The sequence below is a fragment of the Manacus candei genome, unplaced genomic scaffold (genome assembly GCF_025592945.1).
Source record: "Manacus candei isolate 608988 ecotype Guabito, Panama unplaced genomic scaffold, ASM2559294v1 h1tg000011l, whole genome shotgun sequence".
Taxonomy (NCBI): domain Eukaryota; kingdom Metazoa; phylum Chordata; class Aves; order Passeriformes; family Pipridae; genus Manacus; species Manacus candei.
The window spans coordinates 14,048,049-14,067,897 of record NW_026138059.1 but is presented as its reverse complement, the minus strand read 5'-3'; the positions used below and the strand labels follow the sequence as shown (position 1 = coordinate 14,067,897).

The window sequence follows — 19,849 nt, the reverse complement described above, 5'->3', positions numbered from 1 at the left end:
CAATGAAAGAGCAAACTAAATCTGCATTTCTAGCTGCAAAACTGTACTGAGGAGAGTAGAATATCTTTACAATACATAAGTATTTGTGGCATGTAAGCTCAAAGGGAAACTACATACCTGGCCAAAATAACCTCTTACAGACTCAGTCAAGGCTTAGAAAAGAGGTGATTATATAACATCTTCGTTAGACCTTTGTTCATTTAGTTCTGTAATCAGCAAGACATATTTGCCTTTAAAAGGTCAGTTTACCTTTATTGTGCTATGAATCACAGCTGCCTCTGAACTAATATAAATCTTTCTAAAGTGTTCTCAATTTAAGACCTTTTTCATTAATCTAAGTCACTCTCTAGAGGGTCTGCAACCTTTGCTAATTGAGGCACAGGTTTAAAACTGGAACCAGTGAGAGATAACACACATAAGAAATTAGAATATTTCAACTATAGTAACCAGAGAACATTCACATTTACGCTATTCTTTCAAACTACTCTGTTAAGTCTTGAATCCCCTTTGAAAATAAATTAGGTACTCTAGACTCTTATTAAGCACAGATACATTCGTTTACAATAGGCAAAATTACTAATTTCTCAAAGGCTGAAAATATTTATTTAGACATGCATAACAAGCAAATATTTTTATAAAACTGTTTTATGGATATCCACTTTGTCTAAGTACAAGAAGATGAAATCTCATGTATCAATAAAAGGTAAAACACCCACAGCAGCGGAGCAAGGACTACCTTGAGCTAAGGGGAAAGAAAATAATATAATATAAAGGGGTAATTTATGATTATGAAGTCTTTAGTCTCTTTAAAACAACACAGTATAAAATTTATTTCAAAGATTCCATCGGTTAAGCATCAATTCTTTTGCATCTTTCACTTCTCTATAAAAGGAAAAGTAGAAATGGCGATCACAATATAGATTTATAATGTGCCTTGAGACACTTATACAATAGAACATCCTGAAAGCCATGCAAATTGTTATTATACACTACTGTAGCCATGCATTTTTGTCTTGAAGATCTCAAAACTGTTTCAAGGCACTGGAACCACACAAACATAGTTCCCTGATAGGTTCTCACCAGGAACAGGCCTGGAGGACACCAGAGTGTGCTGAGACTGAAAGAATCATAGAAAGGTTTGGGTGGAAGGGACCTTAAAGATCATCTGGTTCCAACTGCCCTGTCATGGACAGGGACACCTTCCACTAGACCAGGTTGCTCAAAGTCCCATCCAGCCTGGCCTTGAACACTTCCAGAGGTGGGTCATCCACAACTGCTCTAGGCAACCTAATACTGGAGAATACCAGAGGCTGGAGGAGCTACAGTAGGGATTCCTTATCTGTAAGTAGAGTGGGAGGGAAATGCACATAAGAAGTGCATCAATTTTCCTCGGGTTGCCTTTTTCCAGACAAAGTTAAACTTCACATGCAGGGCCAGTCTGTGATGTATTTGACTGGGGATTTTCTGTCAAAATGATTTTTCAATGAAAAATACCAGCAACAGAAAAACGAAGCTTTCTGCAAAATAATTTGATTTGCCTTGCAGATTCTCACTAGTAATTTAGAAAATTAAAATTAAGTATTTAATGGAAAGAAAACTCATCTGTAACTAGAACACTGTGTTTTCTGTCCTGGATGTTTCACTTTGGAACACTTCCATAAAATATTAAAATGTATTTCACAATCAGTGCACTTTGTGGCAATCATGGTAAGAGCCTCTGATTTCTACTGTGGACTAATGAAGACTATAGTTCCTTGCAGGGCTAATTTCTCTATAGGTGATTATGGGAGCTGGTGGCCAGCAAGGGTTCCAGGCCCATAATGAAGACCATAAGCATGAGAACCGCAACATACCCATCCATAGGGTAAGGCAGCAGAGAAGACAAACATCTTCTAACTACATGGATTAGAACTATCTGCTTTGAGTTAGCTCATATAACCCAAATTATATACATTGGTTTCTGGAGTATTTAAATGCTTTCAAATTTTTATGTGTATTAGAAAGAAAATGTCAGAATTTCTGACATCAAAAGTATTTGAAATTTCCCTCAGAATATTGGCTGTGAACTGTTTATGAAACTCACAGAAACTGAGTCATTTCTTAGAACTGATGATGCTTCCTGGCCCAAGGAAGGGGTTCATTGTTCATTGAATGATAACAGCCAAGGAACTTTAACTGCTTTACAGGTGAGAGTGTGAAATGAATTGATTTAATTTTCAGAGCTGGCTTTCCCCCACATATTTTCTTACCAGATTAGTTGCAAAACAGAATAAGCTCTATTTTCTGAGTAAGCTTCTGATGCAACAGAGACCTTTGACCTTAGTTACTTTAAATGCAAATGACAAACTTTGACTGAATCTTCAAGAGTGTACATGTGTAACAGTTGCCTACTATATTAAAATTTGTATTAAGATCATATTCTGCCTATAATATAACTACTAATATTATAGCCAGTGTTTAACTGAGAAAAAGAGAAAGCTAGTTCATAACATCTCTGTAAATCCATAAATACTGGCTTCTTTAATTCAAGCTCTAAGTACATACTTGGAATTTCAACAGAACTAGTTATATTTTATACTTTTATCTGAAAGTGCAGTGAATTAAGATCATATTTCAGAGTACAGGTTATATCAATACTTGCAGTATTTCTTGATACCTGAATAGTGTTTTTTACAATCTAAAAAAGCAGCAAGATATTGCATAGAAACATTTGTGTTCAGTGAGGTCTAAGATACAAAGTTCTCATAGCTCTGAGTGTTTGGGCATAATTTTCATTAAATATGATTTTCCTTCAAGTTTTGCTTTCTCCCTGTCTTCAGTAAGAGGTGTACAAGTATTATTTTTGTTTCTCATACAGGTTACACATGCTCCAAATCTCGTTCGATATTTTTTACTCAATTATATATTTCTGCTATTGCTGTTAATAACAACCTTTACCTCTCAGTTGCTTCTGTTCTTTGTAATCTTGTCTTCTGTCTTTTTACTATATTATGAGCAAAGGTTGTGTCCCCAGGTTGCAGTTCACATATGCCGAATCATTAATAGACATTTTTTAACATTCCATTTTCTACTGTTAAAGAATTCCTACAGAAATGGACTTGTATCTAATCCAAATCCAGTCATGAATCAGGATTCTAGCATCAGAGGCAGACTCCAAGCTGAAACAAGCTTGCCCCCATCACCATGTGACCTGTCATAGAATCCCCTTCACAAAGAAACATAGACATTAAAAGCAAACATTAGAAGAGTTGTAGCGTTTGGACTGCTGTGTTTCCTTTGGTTGTTCTCCTAAAACGTGTTCCCCTGAAGAGATAGAAGGCTAAGGTAAGACACAGAAATTAGTTGCTAACTAGGGCCAGAATTTCTATTACATTTGATAATGCTTATTGCACAAAAAATGTCTGACTGAAATGCACTATGCAGAAACTAGATGCAATCACCCTTGAAAGCCAGGGATAAGGATGAACTCAAATTTTATATTATGTAGAGACTTCTAAGAATGAAGACAAAGCATTTTAAAGCACTTTTTGGGGCTTAAGACTGGTTTAATCTGTCCCAGCAGAGACAGCCTATATAAATGAAAAGACGAAAAGAAACATAAGTGGCTGTAACTATGTTCCAAGAGCAAACTTGGACACTTCTAGGCATTCACTAGGAAGCATATTTCCATTTCTAAGCATAGAATGTGCCTGCTGGGGCTTGATCCTACTGCGTTCAAGAAAAAACTACTTTTTGTGTACATGTTTTTTTAAATTAACACAAATACACCAAAGAAATACTAGGGTCCTACTATCAACAGCTTCTCCTAGTGGAAATGGGATAGGAGGGCTCTCAAACTTTCCTAACTACACAGACCAAAAGGAGTGACACAATAATCAATTCCTTTTTTTTCCTTTGGAAGAGCTGTCTCCAGAGAAGTGGGTGACAGAGCTCATTCCAGGCAGTGCCAGAGTTAGGGCACCTCCACGTTAAGTGCATGTTGCTGGGTCTCCTGTTGAACCTAAGATACCTTCAAGTTCTGCAGCTAATTCAATGCTTTTGAAGAAAATAACTGATTACCAAGTTATGATCTTTCTAAAGAGCTTCACAAGAAATGCCTTTCTTTAAAGATCAACTGAGCAGGAACTCTAGATGCATTTTCTGAAGGCATTATCAAACCAAGTTAAAAGAGATAGAAATGTCACCTAAGTATGATATCATTAAAATAACTCATTAAGCCCAAGAAATGCCATAAAAGAATATACAAAGGAGACACAGAAATATTAACTATTAGTAAATTCCCAACAAGGAGGTCCAATTTGTAGCACAGCACTAAAGAGCTGACTTGTTTACCTCTACACTAAAGCAATTGTTCTGGAATACAGAAGAAGATTGATCAACCACAATACACCTACACAAGTACAACATCTAAATATCAAAGTTCAAAAGAGAGAAAGAAACTGTCTTCTAGAAATAAAAGTAGCTGGGATGATGTCTGGGAGAAAAGTGCTTTTCCATGGCAACCTTGAAAGACTGCTCTATTCACAGAATGTTAATTCCCACTATGCTGCCATTAATCAAATATAAACTCCAATGAGTAGGAGATTGGATGATGAGGTAAACACCACTGATTTATTTAAAAAATAATAAAGATTCCCTTTAAATATTCTGCTTACCTATGAGCCTGGAGACCTGCAAGTGATTATGGAAGGTTGACACTTTCAGCACAACTACATTTAGTGATTTCAAGAAAACTCCATTTAGGTCCAGGAAAAAGACTGGATCAGCTTAATCCCAAAGTTGGACATTAAAGAGAACTTGTTCTCTGCTACTATTATAAGTGACGCCTGATCAGATAGAAATGGTATTTTTTTAATATTTCTCATACTTTATGCAAAAAAGCCAGTTCCCTCCAATCCATTTTCAAAGGCTGTGTTTGTAAATATTTAACTGACAGGGAGATTTTCACATGAGTGTACATAAATCGTGTATTCAGCCCTTGATATCAGAAAGAAAAGGCACTTTTGAAAGTCAGTAGAGACCTAAAGGCTGTCCCCAGCTGAGGGAGTTACACCCACTCATTCCTTGACTCTTCACTAGGGCAGGTCATTCTTCAAAATGATGGTAGGTTTCCTACAATCTAGTGGTCTCTGCCCTGACATATACTTATATCGATTGTGTCTCCATATGAATCATAGAATCATAAATCAGCACGGGTTGGAAGGATCCAATCTTGTGTGGAAAAGAGAGCCTAGGAAAGGTTACCTAGCACTCTGTCCAAACACACCTTGAAAACTTCCAGAGATGGGGACTCCACCACATCCCTAAAGAGGTTTTTCCAATTATCAGTTCCTCTCACTGTAAAAAAAATATTTTTGTATAACAACATGAAACCTCTCCTATTGCAAGCTGTACCCAATGTTCCTTGTCTTCTCCATGTGGTTCTCTGTGAAGAGAAAGCCTCTGTCCCCTTTGTAACTACCTTTTAAGTACTGGGATACTATGATGAGGTCCTTCCTGAGCCTTCTCATCCCCAGGGGGAAAAGACTTCACTCCTTCAATCTTTCCTCACAGGTCAGGTTCTACAGCCCTTTGATCATCTTTGTGGCCCATTTGTAGACTCTCACCAGTCTGTCTGCATATTTTTTGAATTGTGGAGATCAAAACTGGACACAGTATTCCAGGTGGAGGGTTTTGCTCTTCCACTTTACACAGCCTTCTGTCAGAGGCTGGAGGGATTCCCATCAGAAGCATGCTTTGGAGTTAACCACAGAGCTAAATGTTACCTCAGGCTCTCAATCACTGTAATAGCTGTATTCACGTTCATCTTCCTAAGCTGTTTTGTTGCAATCAAAAGGAAAGGGAGTTTTTTAACTATATGAAGTTTAACTCATAATTATTCAGAATCAAGGAATTTAAATAAGAGCAGCAGCACCTCTGGTTGGGGAAAAGGAGAGAGTGGGGAAGGAGGGATAACAAGGTAAGTAGGAACAGAATCAGCTCACTTAAATGGGAAACATTTTTATTTCAGAAACAGCCTATTCACAAATACAAGGAGAGAGCCACAATACCTTATCTCCTCCCATCAAAGCTAAAACTACATTGTGAAGTGATTTGGGACACCAGTTTGAACAGTTATAATCTACAAAACCTGCAAAGTCTATCTTTCAGCTTCATCTGTGTAATTTCATCATCTAGGGAGATTCAGGTACTTGGTAGAGCTTCAAACAAAAACAATCTGGCACGGAGTCAAGGCTGCCTAAACACCACCACAGTGCCCTTCCAATAAAGCATTTCAGATAGAAATAGCTGTCATTTTCTTACACCCTAAGCCAACAAATTAAATGATCCTAGGTTTAGGACATCACCATATCTAGTCTCACTAATGTAAGACACAGGTGGTCATTCTGGGTTTTCCCATTTCTGAGGGAAAACTTGTTATAGGTAATTTTTTAACAAAAGTGCAGGTGAAGAATAACAACTTCATCCACTGGGACCTCCTGTCCCTTCTCAATACCGTACTTATAACATATTTAGAATGGTTATAAGAATTTATGCCAGCAAGTTTTGCCCTCTAGTGGAACATGAAGCAAAACACAACACATAATTAGAAGGGTAACAGGTATAGAGTGACCATGTGGACACTGACCACGTGTTTAGTGGATGCCTGGAGATACAGCGAGTCACACTGCGTATCATCCCTTATCCTAAGAGACGTGGAGTGGAGAGGGAGAACTTCAGGGAATTTACAGAGATAACGGTGCAGGTATAGTTGAGAATGGAAAAAAATTCGCACGCTGTCAGGATGTTGTTTACAGAAAGGGTCTAATTGTTTGAAACCTCAACATCTGATACTGTGTTTGCTGTACTTGTTTTCTGCCACTTCAATTATTTATGACAATAAATTAAATAATTTCTTTTTAAAAACATTAATAGCTCAGAATGTAGTTCGGTGGTGCAGGAAATAATAGGCAAATATTGTCAGGATTTTTATCAACATATATTGACTCAAATCTTAAATATCGATCATGTGAAAAAAATCAAAATTAATCATCCTTTTGTTATTGAAGAATATTAATATTACAGACCCAAACAAAAACATTAAAAAATTACAACTGAGGAATATTTACTTTTGGGGTGAATAAACCTCTGTTTGTATTAAGCTAGCCCAGTATTGACATCTGGTTACCCTGTTTCCAAAAAGAACAGCTAACATGATATACCAAAAAATTACACTATCTTAATTTTCTTCAGACAACTTTTCCCTGACTTATTCCCTTTTCTATTCAAATTTCAGAGTTTCTAGCATTGTTTTCATTACCAACAGCAAACACCCATTTTGATTATAAAAAAATGGCTTTAGTGGTCATAGGAACTATTTGCTTGTTCATGTGAATGCCCTTCAATGAACCAGGAAACTTGTCAAGAAACACTTGATCATAAAATCATTGCTGCCTAAGTAAACATATCAACCCAGTTCAGTAAAAATTTAAACTGAACCAAACCCAGTCTATCAAATGCTATCTGGTGAGGAAACCATGACGTAGCCTAAAGAAACAGGACCTAATGACTGGTTTTAACCTCTTGCATCTCAAAACACACTGTAAATCTCAAACTGGGATAATCTCTCCTGGCACCAAGGCCTGATCATTTGCAGACTGTGTTAGAAAAAGAGGACATGGAAGGGATGTGTCTGAGAGGTTGCAAACAACATCTTCTATGGCCTTCCACAACTGACGCTTTTCTAACACCAGACAGGGGCTCTCTTGAGTTACCTTGTACCAGCTGCCCTTCAGAAAGACTTCAGTTAAGACATAGGGCACAGTGTTCACCTTACAGAGCTCATTAGCCAGCCCTGTTACCCACACACCTTGGATTACAGAGGTTTTTGTCTAAATTCTCCACTGTTGTTTCAAAGAAGAGAAGAACGTCAGCAATAACATAGAATCATAGGTGATGCCCTTTGTACTGGTAAGAGACAACTGTTTGTCAGGATGACAGATAGAGCCATGGAAAAGCCCATATTTCTCTCAGGTTATGCTCCCTTTGCTCACTCCCCAAGAAAAAAAGAAATACCCCATCACTTTAATGTGGGTAAATGTTAAAAGCAAACTGAGCGTGAGGGATGAAATAGATTATTCCTCCTTTGGAGAAGAAATAGTTTGAATGAAGAGTCATGGGAGCTCTGTCCTAGCTGGTCTGGAGGAGGAAAGATCTCACATAAGCTGTGCCAGGGAAAGGAGAAGCTGTAATATTTCCAGGAAATCCCTGGAGACACAGGCTTGTTTGAGATGCATCTCCCAGAGGACCTGCCAATACTGAATCTTAATGACTCAGCTCAATTCTGCCTAGAATTAAAATGATAAAAGTCTGACAAACCTCTTGAATCACACCACACTTGATGCTCACCTTATTGGACAAAGAGCTGCATCTGTAAAGGCTACAAGAATTGTTGTGAACATGACATGTGATGGAAGACAAGTGGCTAAAAGGTCCAGAGTTTAGACAGTCAGTGAGGGAGGTGGATGGAGGATGCAAAGGGGACTTAGTTGGAGGAATCAGTTTAGTTGGATACAGAGGGTGTAGGAAAGCAGGTTTCAGTGAAAAAGAAAACAAAAAAAACAACCAACCAAAAAACAAAAGTAAACAGAAACAGATTAATGGGTGCAAAAAAGAAGTTAGTTTGGGCAGAAAGCAAAGTGCACCTTTTTTACATTTCATAGGTCTTGATGATTCACCAGAAAAGGTACTCAGCTTTCATGCCAATACTTGGCATGAAAGTGCACACACAAAAACCTGCTGTAGGTGTCCCATTGAACCAGTAATACTTTGACTGGGGTCCAGTGCATCTCCCTCCTGCTGCTCAACTGATGCTCAAGTGACAGAAAAGTAAAGCCCTGAAGGATCTTGTGCTAGGATAAAACAGCCACATTTGGGACATTTTATGAGAGGGTGGACTGGGACCAAAACCAATATGAAAACAGTGTCTGAGAGGTACAACAGAAACTTTGCCTTATCTGTGAACTAGCAGGAGCACTCCAGGCTTTTCAGTAAGACTCTAACAAGCCTTTTCAGACATTTAAGAGTTAAACCAGTGAAGGTGCATACACTATATACTTCACTGCTCTAAGTTGTCAGTAGTTAATAGTGTTTCTGGTCAAAAAAACCCCAATATGTACATTCTTTTTGCACCTAAAGGATAAAATACTTTTTAAAAAAAGATTTTGGCACACATCTCACACTTGGGTTTTTGTCAAGGTTGTTGACACAATACATCCTGAGTTCTCACTGACTTGGTTGGCTGAGTTTAGACCAGAAACATCCCTGTGCTATGCCTTTTGATCTAAAGAACCAGAAAACTTGTGACAAGATCTAGGAGACTAGGAGCTAAGCATTCTACTCTCTGTGGAAGAGGTGGTGCTAATCTACTTGTCCTCAAATAAGAGTTTAGCAAGCATTGACTGTAGCTCCTAGTCTCCTAGTTTTAATTCCCAGCTTGTATATCCCATGAAAGCAATAAATTTACCTGATTTGGGGGCAACATTGGTAGGAACACCTCCCCCTCTCCAGAAGTCATCCACTGTGCAGCCAAAAATACTCACTTACTGAGAGCAAGTGAAGAGGGAGAACGAGTGTCTTTAAAGGCTAAAAACCCAGTGGTTAGAGACAGTCACAGCAATTTTCAAGCTGTTGTCTGGGCACCTAGCCCAGTCCCACAGTTAGTGCTGCAGCACTCTTACAGACACTAAAACCCCCCAGGAGAGTTTCACAGGTGCTGTAAGATTGTGAACATTCTCATGTGGGCACCCGAGTCTCCTCCACCCACAAGGGACTTATATTAGCACCATAAACCTACTCCGAGGGGCAAGAGCAGAAATTAAAAGCATATGCTGTCTTCTTCAGCACTTCAGTGTTTTCCCTAGATCTGGATATGATTGTATTATTAATTGTCCTGCTAGACCACCACTAGAATCACATACAAACGAAACCAGTTTCTGTTAAGTGAATCCATCTGAATACAAGTCACATTACTTTTTTTTTCAGAACAAAGATGTCTTAATAGAGATCTTCTAAAATAACAAGTACTTTACAGCAAATCGTAATATTACTCAGGTTAGGATAAAAATATCAATTTATCAATAACATAAAGCACACAATGTTCTTTTAAATAAAGGAAGAAAAATTGAACATATTAATTGTAAAATTACCTTTTCTATCTATTAAAGTCAGTGCATGATTTTTTTCATTCATTTTAATATGTAACTTTTATATGAAATTATTTTGGCTTTTTTGGTAACAACCACACTGATTAATGGACTTCAGTACTTCAGTACTTCAATAATATGTACCACAAGTAATTTATAAAATGTAAGTTGATTGGTTTCTTCAGTTAGCTTCAAATGTCAAAATGCTTCAAGCTATGGCAATAACTCCACGTTTGTATTTGCCTGAAAAGAAGAAGTTTGGTGATTACATCATTCTTTCATCAGCAAAACTATAGCCAGCAGAATCAGTGCCCAGAGGTATGAGTTGCCCCTGCCTTTGCAGGAAGGCTCCACTGAGGTGGCCTAGGGAAGAAGCTCTCTAGCAACAGCTCCAGGTCAGCTCTCCTGCTCTTTCATTCCAGGCAAATGTCAGCACTGTACCTTGGCATCAGAAAGGTTTCAGTAAGTTAGAGCATGAATAATGCACTATCAACTCACCTGTGGTCTCTGAACTCAAATCTTCACAGTCAACCTCAAAAGTTCAGAGTCAAATTGTAACTCACTATTTTAATTCATTTTTTTTCTTATATTTCTTACATTTCACGTAAAGTCTACATTCTATAGAAACCTTCTGATGCCACTCATATGTGTTCTCGGAATCTACTCATACTACAATTAATTCTTCTCTATTTGTACTGCTGCAATACCATTGAGAAACTCGGATTTTTCTACAGCAAGTTAAAGCTATGGGGAGGAAAGAACTAAAATTAAAATCTTAATTAAATTCTCTTGCAGAGGGCTGCCATTACTAAAATTTCTAGTGTGATTAGAGATGCATAGGAGTAAGAGAAATTCAATTATTATGGTATTTTATTCACACTGTGTCTGACAACAGGACTATTGGTTTCATTTTGCTTCCATCCAGATGGAAAATTTGGAACATATTGGATAGCTTAATAGCAGGGACATTCAGATTATGTATCACATTTAAAGTTTATTTGGCAATAATGCACACAAACATAAATGTATGCAAAAAGGCTGTCAGAGCCATTTATCTGGGATTTCTCCAAGACAAGAACTCATACAGGTCAGCAAAGTTCAAGACGTGTTTTTGCAAAGTGATCCTATGGCTTCATGCAGAGGGCTGTGGGAGAAGAGAGCATCTTTACTGCCCCACAGGCTGCCCATTAATGCTCCTCACATGTGGCAGACGAACTGTACCCTCAAGCTGTGGAGGAACATGGATATGAACCTCGGGGTTCATGCGTGTGGGGAGTGACTGTGCACCGGGGAGTGACACTGGAAACACACTGGGGCTCCTCTTCAGTCTTCCTTGGAGAGGGAAGAGTGAACCTTGCCCAGTCTTTGCTGTCACTTCTCTTTAAAGAAGATTCAGGTCTGGGCCCCAAATGAAAGAAGCACTTTCTAATAGATCTGATCTAGACACCCGCTTGACAGGGAAGCACAAGATTTCAACTTACTTTTATTACAGTGTTTCCTACAGACATCATAAAGAGGTCCTCTCCTCAACATACAGGTTTTTACATCACCAGAAAAAAAAGTCCCTGTAGAAAGCCCAGCTGCCCACCCCCAGCTTGAAGACTTCCCTTAAGAAGCCAGGTGCCCCTTGGGGAATCATCTAACTTTGCAAAATAAAAGAAGAGACCAGGACAAAACAAGGATCTATGTTTATTCCTTCTTCTTTAAGGAAATTAGCTGAAGCTATAAAATCCTTCAGAGTGAAAGCTACTCACCTGCTCAATACCTTGATCACTGATTTCTTCAAGGTACTTTTTAAAAGGATTAGGTTGATAGGGCTCCTCCTTTTGCTGTGCACTCTTTCCTTTCACCAGCACAGGACGAATGACACCGGGTTTTGTCTTGACCCATAGAACACCCAGGAGAGAAGAGACGGAAGAAAAATAACATAAAATACTTTACTATTTACAGATTATTTTTTAGACAAGTCAATTCCAGTGGGACTGTACTGACTAGATTTTTAGAAGTTTTATTAATTACATATTTCACCACCAAAATTATTCAGGTGTCATGCTGCTTGGATTTCTTTTAACGTAGATTGTAGACCAAAACGGCAAGAGCTGTTTTTAGGCACAGAACCTCATAGCTACTGAGTGTCAGTAGCTCAGTATGGTTTGTGGGTTTTGCTGTCTGGTTTTTTGCTGGCTGTTCAGCTGCATCTTGATAAGTTCAAGTCACACTTTATGCACAACCTCACATCTGCTTTCACGCTGGGCTGCTCAAAACACTAACTGTGAAACAAGGAAGGACAACATGTGATGCTGTAATTTAACTTACACCCAGGTTAGGGGAAAGTCTTTCTGGGGAATAATACTACTGATTGCATGCTGGATTTTATAGAGTCATAGAACCATGGAGTAATTTAAGTTGAAAAACGGCCTCTAAGATCATTGAGTCAAACCATTGACCTAGCACTGCCAAGTCCAGCACTAAACTACATCTCTAAGTGCCACGGCTTTCCAGCCACTCTGCCCCAAACCTGTAGTGTTCCATGGGGTTGTCATGACCCAAGGGCAGGACCGGGTATTGGCTTTGTTGAACCTCATATAAGGCAAGAGGGATGTCCATTGAAGGGGAGGGTACAGGAGGCAGAAAATGTCCTCATGTTTTGTGCTCTGCTTCTGCCCTGGGAAAGGACAGAGCAGTGCCCAGGGTGAAGAAGGCAGAGGCAGGGAGAAGTGCAATGCACTTGGTAAGAGCAAGGGCCAGGAACAAACATATGTTCCCTCAGCTTTGCGTTTTATCCCCTCCATCCTTTCAACAGGTTGGGGCACTTCCATTTGCCTCCTAAATAAGAAAAATATGCAACTGAAAGCAAAAAATCAACCATGCAGTGATATTGTTTTTAAAGAGTAATAACTGCCACGCTGCATCAAAACCTTTTTCATTACAAAGGTCAACTTAGTGAAAGATGCAGTGCTCATTTAATGAATTTATGGTCCATAGTTCATGACTTATCTTTGTAGGACTCACCATAAAATACTTATTTTCCTATCAACATTTCTGAAAAGCATTCATAAAAATGTCTGGCTTTCAACACAAAGGTAAATATAAAGCTAAAAAGAAAGGTACACTTGTTATCAAGTCATCATTATGCAGACAAAGGACCTGTGGCCTTCTAGCACTCCTCCACACCATGTAACCATGCAATTAAAAGCCCATTGAGGTATCTGAAATCATCAAGGATAAGCTACTCTCCTTATGTAAGAAACCTCTTCCAAAAGCATGAGGTAGAAATGCTTTTAAGGTAGCATTTTCCAAACAACAATCATGCACTCAAGTGCTGTCTGAGTCATATGTTTATGTCTAACTCTGCTAACAGAGTGACAGATATCAACCAGAATTCTAAATACTTTATTGATTTATGAGAAGCTACATAAAATCTTTGATCCAAAACTAAAAACTTGAACTCTTTCCTTGACGGTAGTTGTATCAGCTGACACTGCTAAGAAACAAGCTAAAATTTAGTTTTGCCAAGGAAAATGTTGGTCTTCCTACAATGACATTAAAAAATGGTAAAGGCTGTTATGGTAACGCTGGGCTGCCATGGTATGTTTACAGCCCTTTCGACAAATTACACAGGGCCGAGACACAAGTTCCAGAGCTGACCCATAATAAGTGGTACTGATTTAGTGCCACGGTGCTCCCTGGCATGGTTTTGGCCCAGGTCAGCAAGTGCACAATCAGAAATAAACTATAGGCTGGGCCAGGGTGCCTCCCTGTAGGCAGTATGGATGTAGTCACCCTCCTTCAGGAACAGAAGGTATTTTGTATGAAAATGAGCCTTGCATGATACTTGCATGAAAAGTCAGAAGACTGAACTTCTCATTGGCAGGTGTATGGCCACGTTCACCTCTGATTTTTTCTCCTGTTATTATGACACTGGTTGCCCCTGAGATCTTGCTGAAACTGGTGGGTCAGGTCCCAGTTGCAATCCCATCCCTGCCCATAGCAGGGGCATTGAAACTAGCTGATCTTTATGGTTCAAACCCTTCTATTATAGTGAGTCAGAGAATCCACAAAAGGAGAAGTAATTAGTTGAATAACAAATCCTGCACAATTTCTAAGTCAAAATGTAACTACTGAAGAATCATTCATGGAAATCACAGTGTGTTCAGAGACAGTATTGCTGCCTGAACAAAAAACATGCACAAGAATTCCAGTATAGTGATAGTAATTTAAAACCAGTGAAATAAAAAAAAAAAAAAAAAAAAAAAAAAAAAAGGAAAGAAAAAAGGAACTGCCAAAAGGATGAAATGGTTATAAGTGACTGGAATGCTACTTAAGACAGTAACATTTAGAGAAGCTGTGCATCACCTTATAAAGAGACTGGAAGAGACCAATAAATACTGGAATGTTCAAAGAGCAGTGCAAAGAAATGAAAAAAAGAATAAGGAGGAAAAGGCTCTGAAGACAGGAAGTTGAGAACCTAAGAAAAAAAAATTTAGCCTTTAATATAAAAATGTCATGCATTAGGCCAAAAAAGACTTTGGAAAAAAAACTTGCTAAATTTCCTCACAACTAAATGTCTGGGGTCACTAGATATAACTGAGGCATAAAAAACATGCATGAAGAAGAGAAGATCAAGGCTGAAAATTAATTCCTCACTTCAGCTTTCCCCACAGGAATACTTAGGAAGGTTCTCACACTGCCAAAAAAATATTTTGGAGGAACTGTCTCAAGTACAGTGTCAATAACACAGATTTGAGAACAAATAAATAAAATGAGCAACTAAAGCTCAAGGAATAAATAAAGTTGTAAAGCAATTCCAGTGTGAAATCATGAAGCAGACCAGGAATCACACAAATCCATACATGTGACATTTCAAGCTGTGCAAAGTAGTAGGAACAAATTACACTAAAGAGCAGAATTAGTATACATTTGAACAAATAATAGGGAATGGGTTTTGAAAGGGCACTCATGTCAGACAAGTCTTACAGTTATTTTGAAGAGTTATTGATCTAAGAAAGCTGGCTGTTAGAGTAGATGTATGTTATGTTTAAATTAGCAGCATAAAAAACTTTCATTATCTAGGAACACACAATACAGGAGGTCAATTGCAACAGACCATCCCATGTGAGGCTCAGTGTTTGGGGTTTTTTCCGCTGGGTCCCTAAACACATGACCAGGGATAACAAAATGAGGCTGCATCACAGATTATAAAGTTTAGTGGATGTGCATCCATGCTGTCTGGAACAGGCTTTGGTGAAGGTCTTTCAGCAAGGTCTATGAAAAAAATTAAACCGCTATGGAGTAAAAGAGAATATGTCCTGTGTACCAACTAAAAGGTAGGAAGGAAAAAGTTGGAATAAATGTTTGAATTTCACAGTGGAAGGAAGTCACAGAGTCCCTCAGAGATCTGCTCTGGAATCTGGGCTTCGAAATATGGATATTTTCTAGATCAGCTAGAAAAGAGTGGCTGGGAAGGTGACCAAATTTGCTGGTAATACTGACTAGGGGAGTAAAAACAAAGTATCACTGCAAAGAGTTGCAGAGATCTTGCAATACTGAGTGAATGAATGATATAAGGCAGGTAAAACATAACTGAATTCAGCATTGATACATTTTGCTTAACTATATGCTAAATTTGCACTTGCACTGACTATCTATCTAACTCAGAAACTCTATCTTGCTACTCAGGAAATATATCTTAGCTTTATTGTATACAGTTCTATGCATACATTGGCTTACTGCTCAATACAAGTAAGAAGAACTAAATAAAGTACTATAAATTGTTAAGAAAGGAATAGAGAAAGCAAAAAAGGACCTTATCACATCATCATGTAAATAGGAAGCACTGTTTCAGAGCTATACAAGAGCAGTTTATGGCTTTAGTCTCCCAATCTCAAAAACAAAAACCCGAAAAAATATAGAAAGGGTCAACAAGGATCATCAATGATATGGGACAGTATCTATACTACTCGAGTGACTAAGCAATTTTTAATTTTCTGCATGAAACAGAGATGACTGGTAATGTATTATTGCGAATACCTAGACCATCATTAATATTATTTAGAAAGTGAAGAAAGAAACTTATTTGCTGTTTCAGCACAAGAACTGAGGTCAAGCAGTATGTTTAAAACAAGGAATTAAAGTACTATTTTACACAATGAGTAATTAAAAAGTAAAACCTATTGCTACAGAATGTTACAGATATCAAAACATAATAAAGTTCAAAAAGTAACTGGAAAAAATCATGAAAGAAGATGTAGTCAAAGATTACTAGGCAGAAGAAATCGACTCAGGAAGTCCCTAAGATTCCATTAGCTGAAATACAATGGGAAAGATTCTCATCCACATCTCCTTTTTTCCCCTAAGCATTCAGCAGCAGTGACTGTCACTTGGACAGGCTCCATGACTTCTCTTCTGACTCTTCTTCAGAAAGTTTGGCTCCAAGACTAAATTATGATGAGAGCTAAAATGAACATCTGTTGCATAACCACTCTTTCTTTTTTAATCTTACCCTTGCTTTTCACTAGTTAAGTCAGCTTTAATGTAAAACAGTGTATAAGAAGAAAACAGATGCTATAATCTTGTTGCATATAAACAAAATTGTAGAAGTGGAATATTGAAAGAGTTCTAGAACCAGCAACAGACTCTACTGCTGTTACACATGTCAAGATTCAGCAAGACTCTAGTTTGTCATTTGTTCCATGGGTTTACATGTAGTGTTAGGATTCACAGTTACTTAAAACAGTTGTGTATTCAGTACAGAAAAAAAAGAATGCAGCTCTGTAGACGCAATGCAGCTTTGTAGGAAGATACAGACTGTAGTTTTTTCCAAAGGACTAAGAAAGCATTTAATAATGAATATTCTTTAGCGCTTGTGCAAATTTTGAAAAACAGTGTATCAGAGTTGTGTCATACATACCATCTGACTCTCTGTTACCATAGGCACCGATTTGTAAAGGCTGGCCTGCAAAAATATCAATAACATGGACATTAATTTTTTTAATTAATCATGAGAAATTCTCATTTAGAGAATTATTATTCCAAATCAGTGGTATCATCCCTACAGCCGACAGATATGCACTATTATAAAATGGTGAAGGGGATCATATCAAAGACCGCACAGTTTTAAAAGTTATTAAATTACAACCATAGTACTTTGTTAGCTGGTACAAACTGCTGTAATTTCACTGAAGTCAGCGATGCTTTCATACTTTTTATACACTCCCTTGCTACTTGCACAGTTATTTACATCCCTAAAAGGTTCTGATGTATGTGAAAAAATAAAAAGTAGTTGAAGCCAAGGCAAATCTATGACATTTAATTAATAAATGGCAGGCAATTTCAACATATTTGTATATAACCTATTGAAGTAATTAGCAATACACTAATGTGTGCATACGTATATCTTTATATGTGTGTGGTTATAAATAATACTTCAGTGTTACTCATGAACAAATTAAAGCTTCTGTTTTAACAAAAAATGCCCTCAAAACAACTTTTTGACAAGCATCTCAATATTAGACAACATAAGTATAAAAGGATTAAGAAAATTATACTGCTAAACTAATATTTTTATTCTTTCTAGTAAAATTAATTCAGTTGCATAAACTAAAAGCCTCCTACCAAAGGCAAAAAAAAAGATTTGGAAAAGAAAGAAAAAAAAGACGGGTAAAAATTATTACTCCAAGACACCTCAAAGAGTCACTCCAGACCTCCTGGCATTACTCACAATTTGATGTTGTTGTACGTGTCTGTACAATACTCAGTTCCTGATTTACACTGGAGACACTGTTAGATTGACTCCAAGTAGGCCCCTTGTTTCAAAACAAACATGTTGTACCTACTATGAACAAATGTTGCCCTCTGAACTATACCTCCTCTAGCAAACAAAAGTCAGCACAGAGAGAGGCTCACTCAGGAACAGGTCCTTTCCAGTCAATGGGCAGCACACTTCCTTGCATGCTTTGATCCACAACTGCTGTTATTCCAGACAGTTTTCCATCATGGCCTGTACAGTAATATGGAGCATGTTGCTCTTGTTGAGCTGAAGGGATAAAGCCACCCTGGGTCTCGTGCTGGGCTGGGGGCCTCACTTTGTGGAAAACCACCTCAGTGTGCCCTTGCCCTAAGGGCCAGAGGACAAACCACCACCTGGTTTATTAGCTGCAACAGAAAGAGCGTTTGTATGTCCTACCAAGGAAGCAGAGTAAGAGAAAGGGAAAGAGCTGTGATGTATGGATGCTATTTGGGACACCTGAAACATCCCTCAGGAGACTCTGCTGCAAAGTACAGCAATGGTAGAGTCCAAGAGAGCCTGGATCCACCAAGTTCTGGCGTCACAGCACAGCCTGGAGACCCTGGTCTCTTTTTTGACACACAGAAAATTAAACATGCTTGCAGAGTTTATAGGAAAGGTTAGCTTATCAATAATCCTCTGTGTTATTCCCAGACATGCTTTTAAATATTGATTTGTTTCATTAATCTAGAAAGTTCCAGTGGAGATTAGAAATAAAAGTGTTTGTAAGGGTGATTTTCCATGCCAGCAAAGAGAAACTAACTGTATCCCTAGGCATATAAGCTGGGTGCCTGAATTTATGGTATATGTCAGCCACAGTTTTGAGAGCTAGAGATCTGCACTGAAGTGGTATTAAATACACTCTGTTTTCAAAGACTACCTTTGAAGTACACTCCTTTATTTCATTAAAAATCTCTCTTCCAATATTCTTCCTAATTAGTATGAGACAGCACAATCTGTCAAGTAAAAATGACAGTATGCAATAAAATATGCACATTCAAGAAGTAAAACTGAATTAATCAGTCAAGCATTGTGTGGTTATAAAACTGTGAGACCTTTATTGCTTTGCCAGCACTGCTTTGATTTGAGGTTCAATAGAAGTGTTGAATGATGAATAGTAAGATTTCTCACCACATGACCAGATGAATTGCAAGTAAAATGCAGTAACTGTGTGTGCTAGTGAGAATTAAAATGTTAACTGGGACTAATGTTTCAATAATTGAACAAATTACTCAATATAGATATTTTCATCTTATGTTAGAAAGTGTGACAAAAGTGTGACAAAAAAGCTTCTAAACTGTGGGGTTTCAGACAGCTCTATACCTTGAAAAGAAAAGTTTGGGTCAACCCCAAATTCTGATGGATAATCAAGAACTAAAGGACTTCTACCAAAGCAAGTCCTGTACAGTGCAGGCTGAGTCCAAATAAATGCATCCTTCAGCACCCATAACAGTTTGCCAAATAGCTGAGCTTTTGCCCCACACTTGAAGGAAACAACAACAAACAAGTTTCTGAGGAAATTAATTTCAACATCATATTCATACAGGTAAAATTATCAACAGACACATCACTGAAGAGACTCCAGACATGATGGATTTACAACAGTGAGAAGACATCTCAAGTCTCAATTGCCAGCACTGTAATATATTCACTTCACTGTGTTAGTCAACACCTGATGTCAAAAGTAGAGGTCTGTGAAGTTACCCAGTATTGTTTAACAGGAGACAAAGTAAACATGTCTGCATATAAAATATAGAGTAATTATAAAAGTACTTACATATTTGGTTTCACGCCCAGCTGCTTTCTGAAGTGTTGTTGACATCTTGTAAAAAAAATAGATATATAAAATATATATTTAGTTACTCTGAAGAATAACTCC

General features: G+C 37.9%; 1 protein-coding gene across 5 annotated transcripts in view; it reads right to left on the bottom strand.

The window, feature by feature from the left end:
* Positions 1-19,849, bottom strand: part of MLIP (muscular LMNA interacting protein) — a 104,705-nt gene that overhangs the window by 12,954 nt on the left and 71,902 nt on the right. For all 5 annotated transcript variants that reach the window (XM_051777844.1, XM_051777843.1, XM_051777842.1 and 2 more), the window contains 3 exons: positions 19,748-19,792; positions 17,095-17,139; positions 11,939-12,064 (listed from right to left, as the gene is read on the bottom strand). In XM_051777844.1, coding sequence (XP_051633804.1) covers positions 11,939-12,064; positions 17,095-17,139; positions 19,748-19,792 — 216 coding nt within the window. The remainder of the gene's footprint in view (positions 1-11,938; positions 12,065-17,094; positions 17,140-19,747; positions 19,793-19,849) is intronic.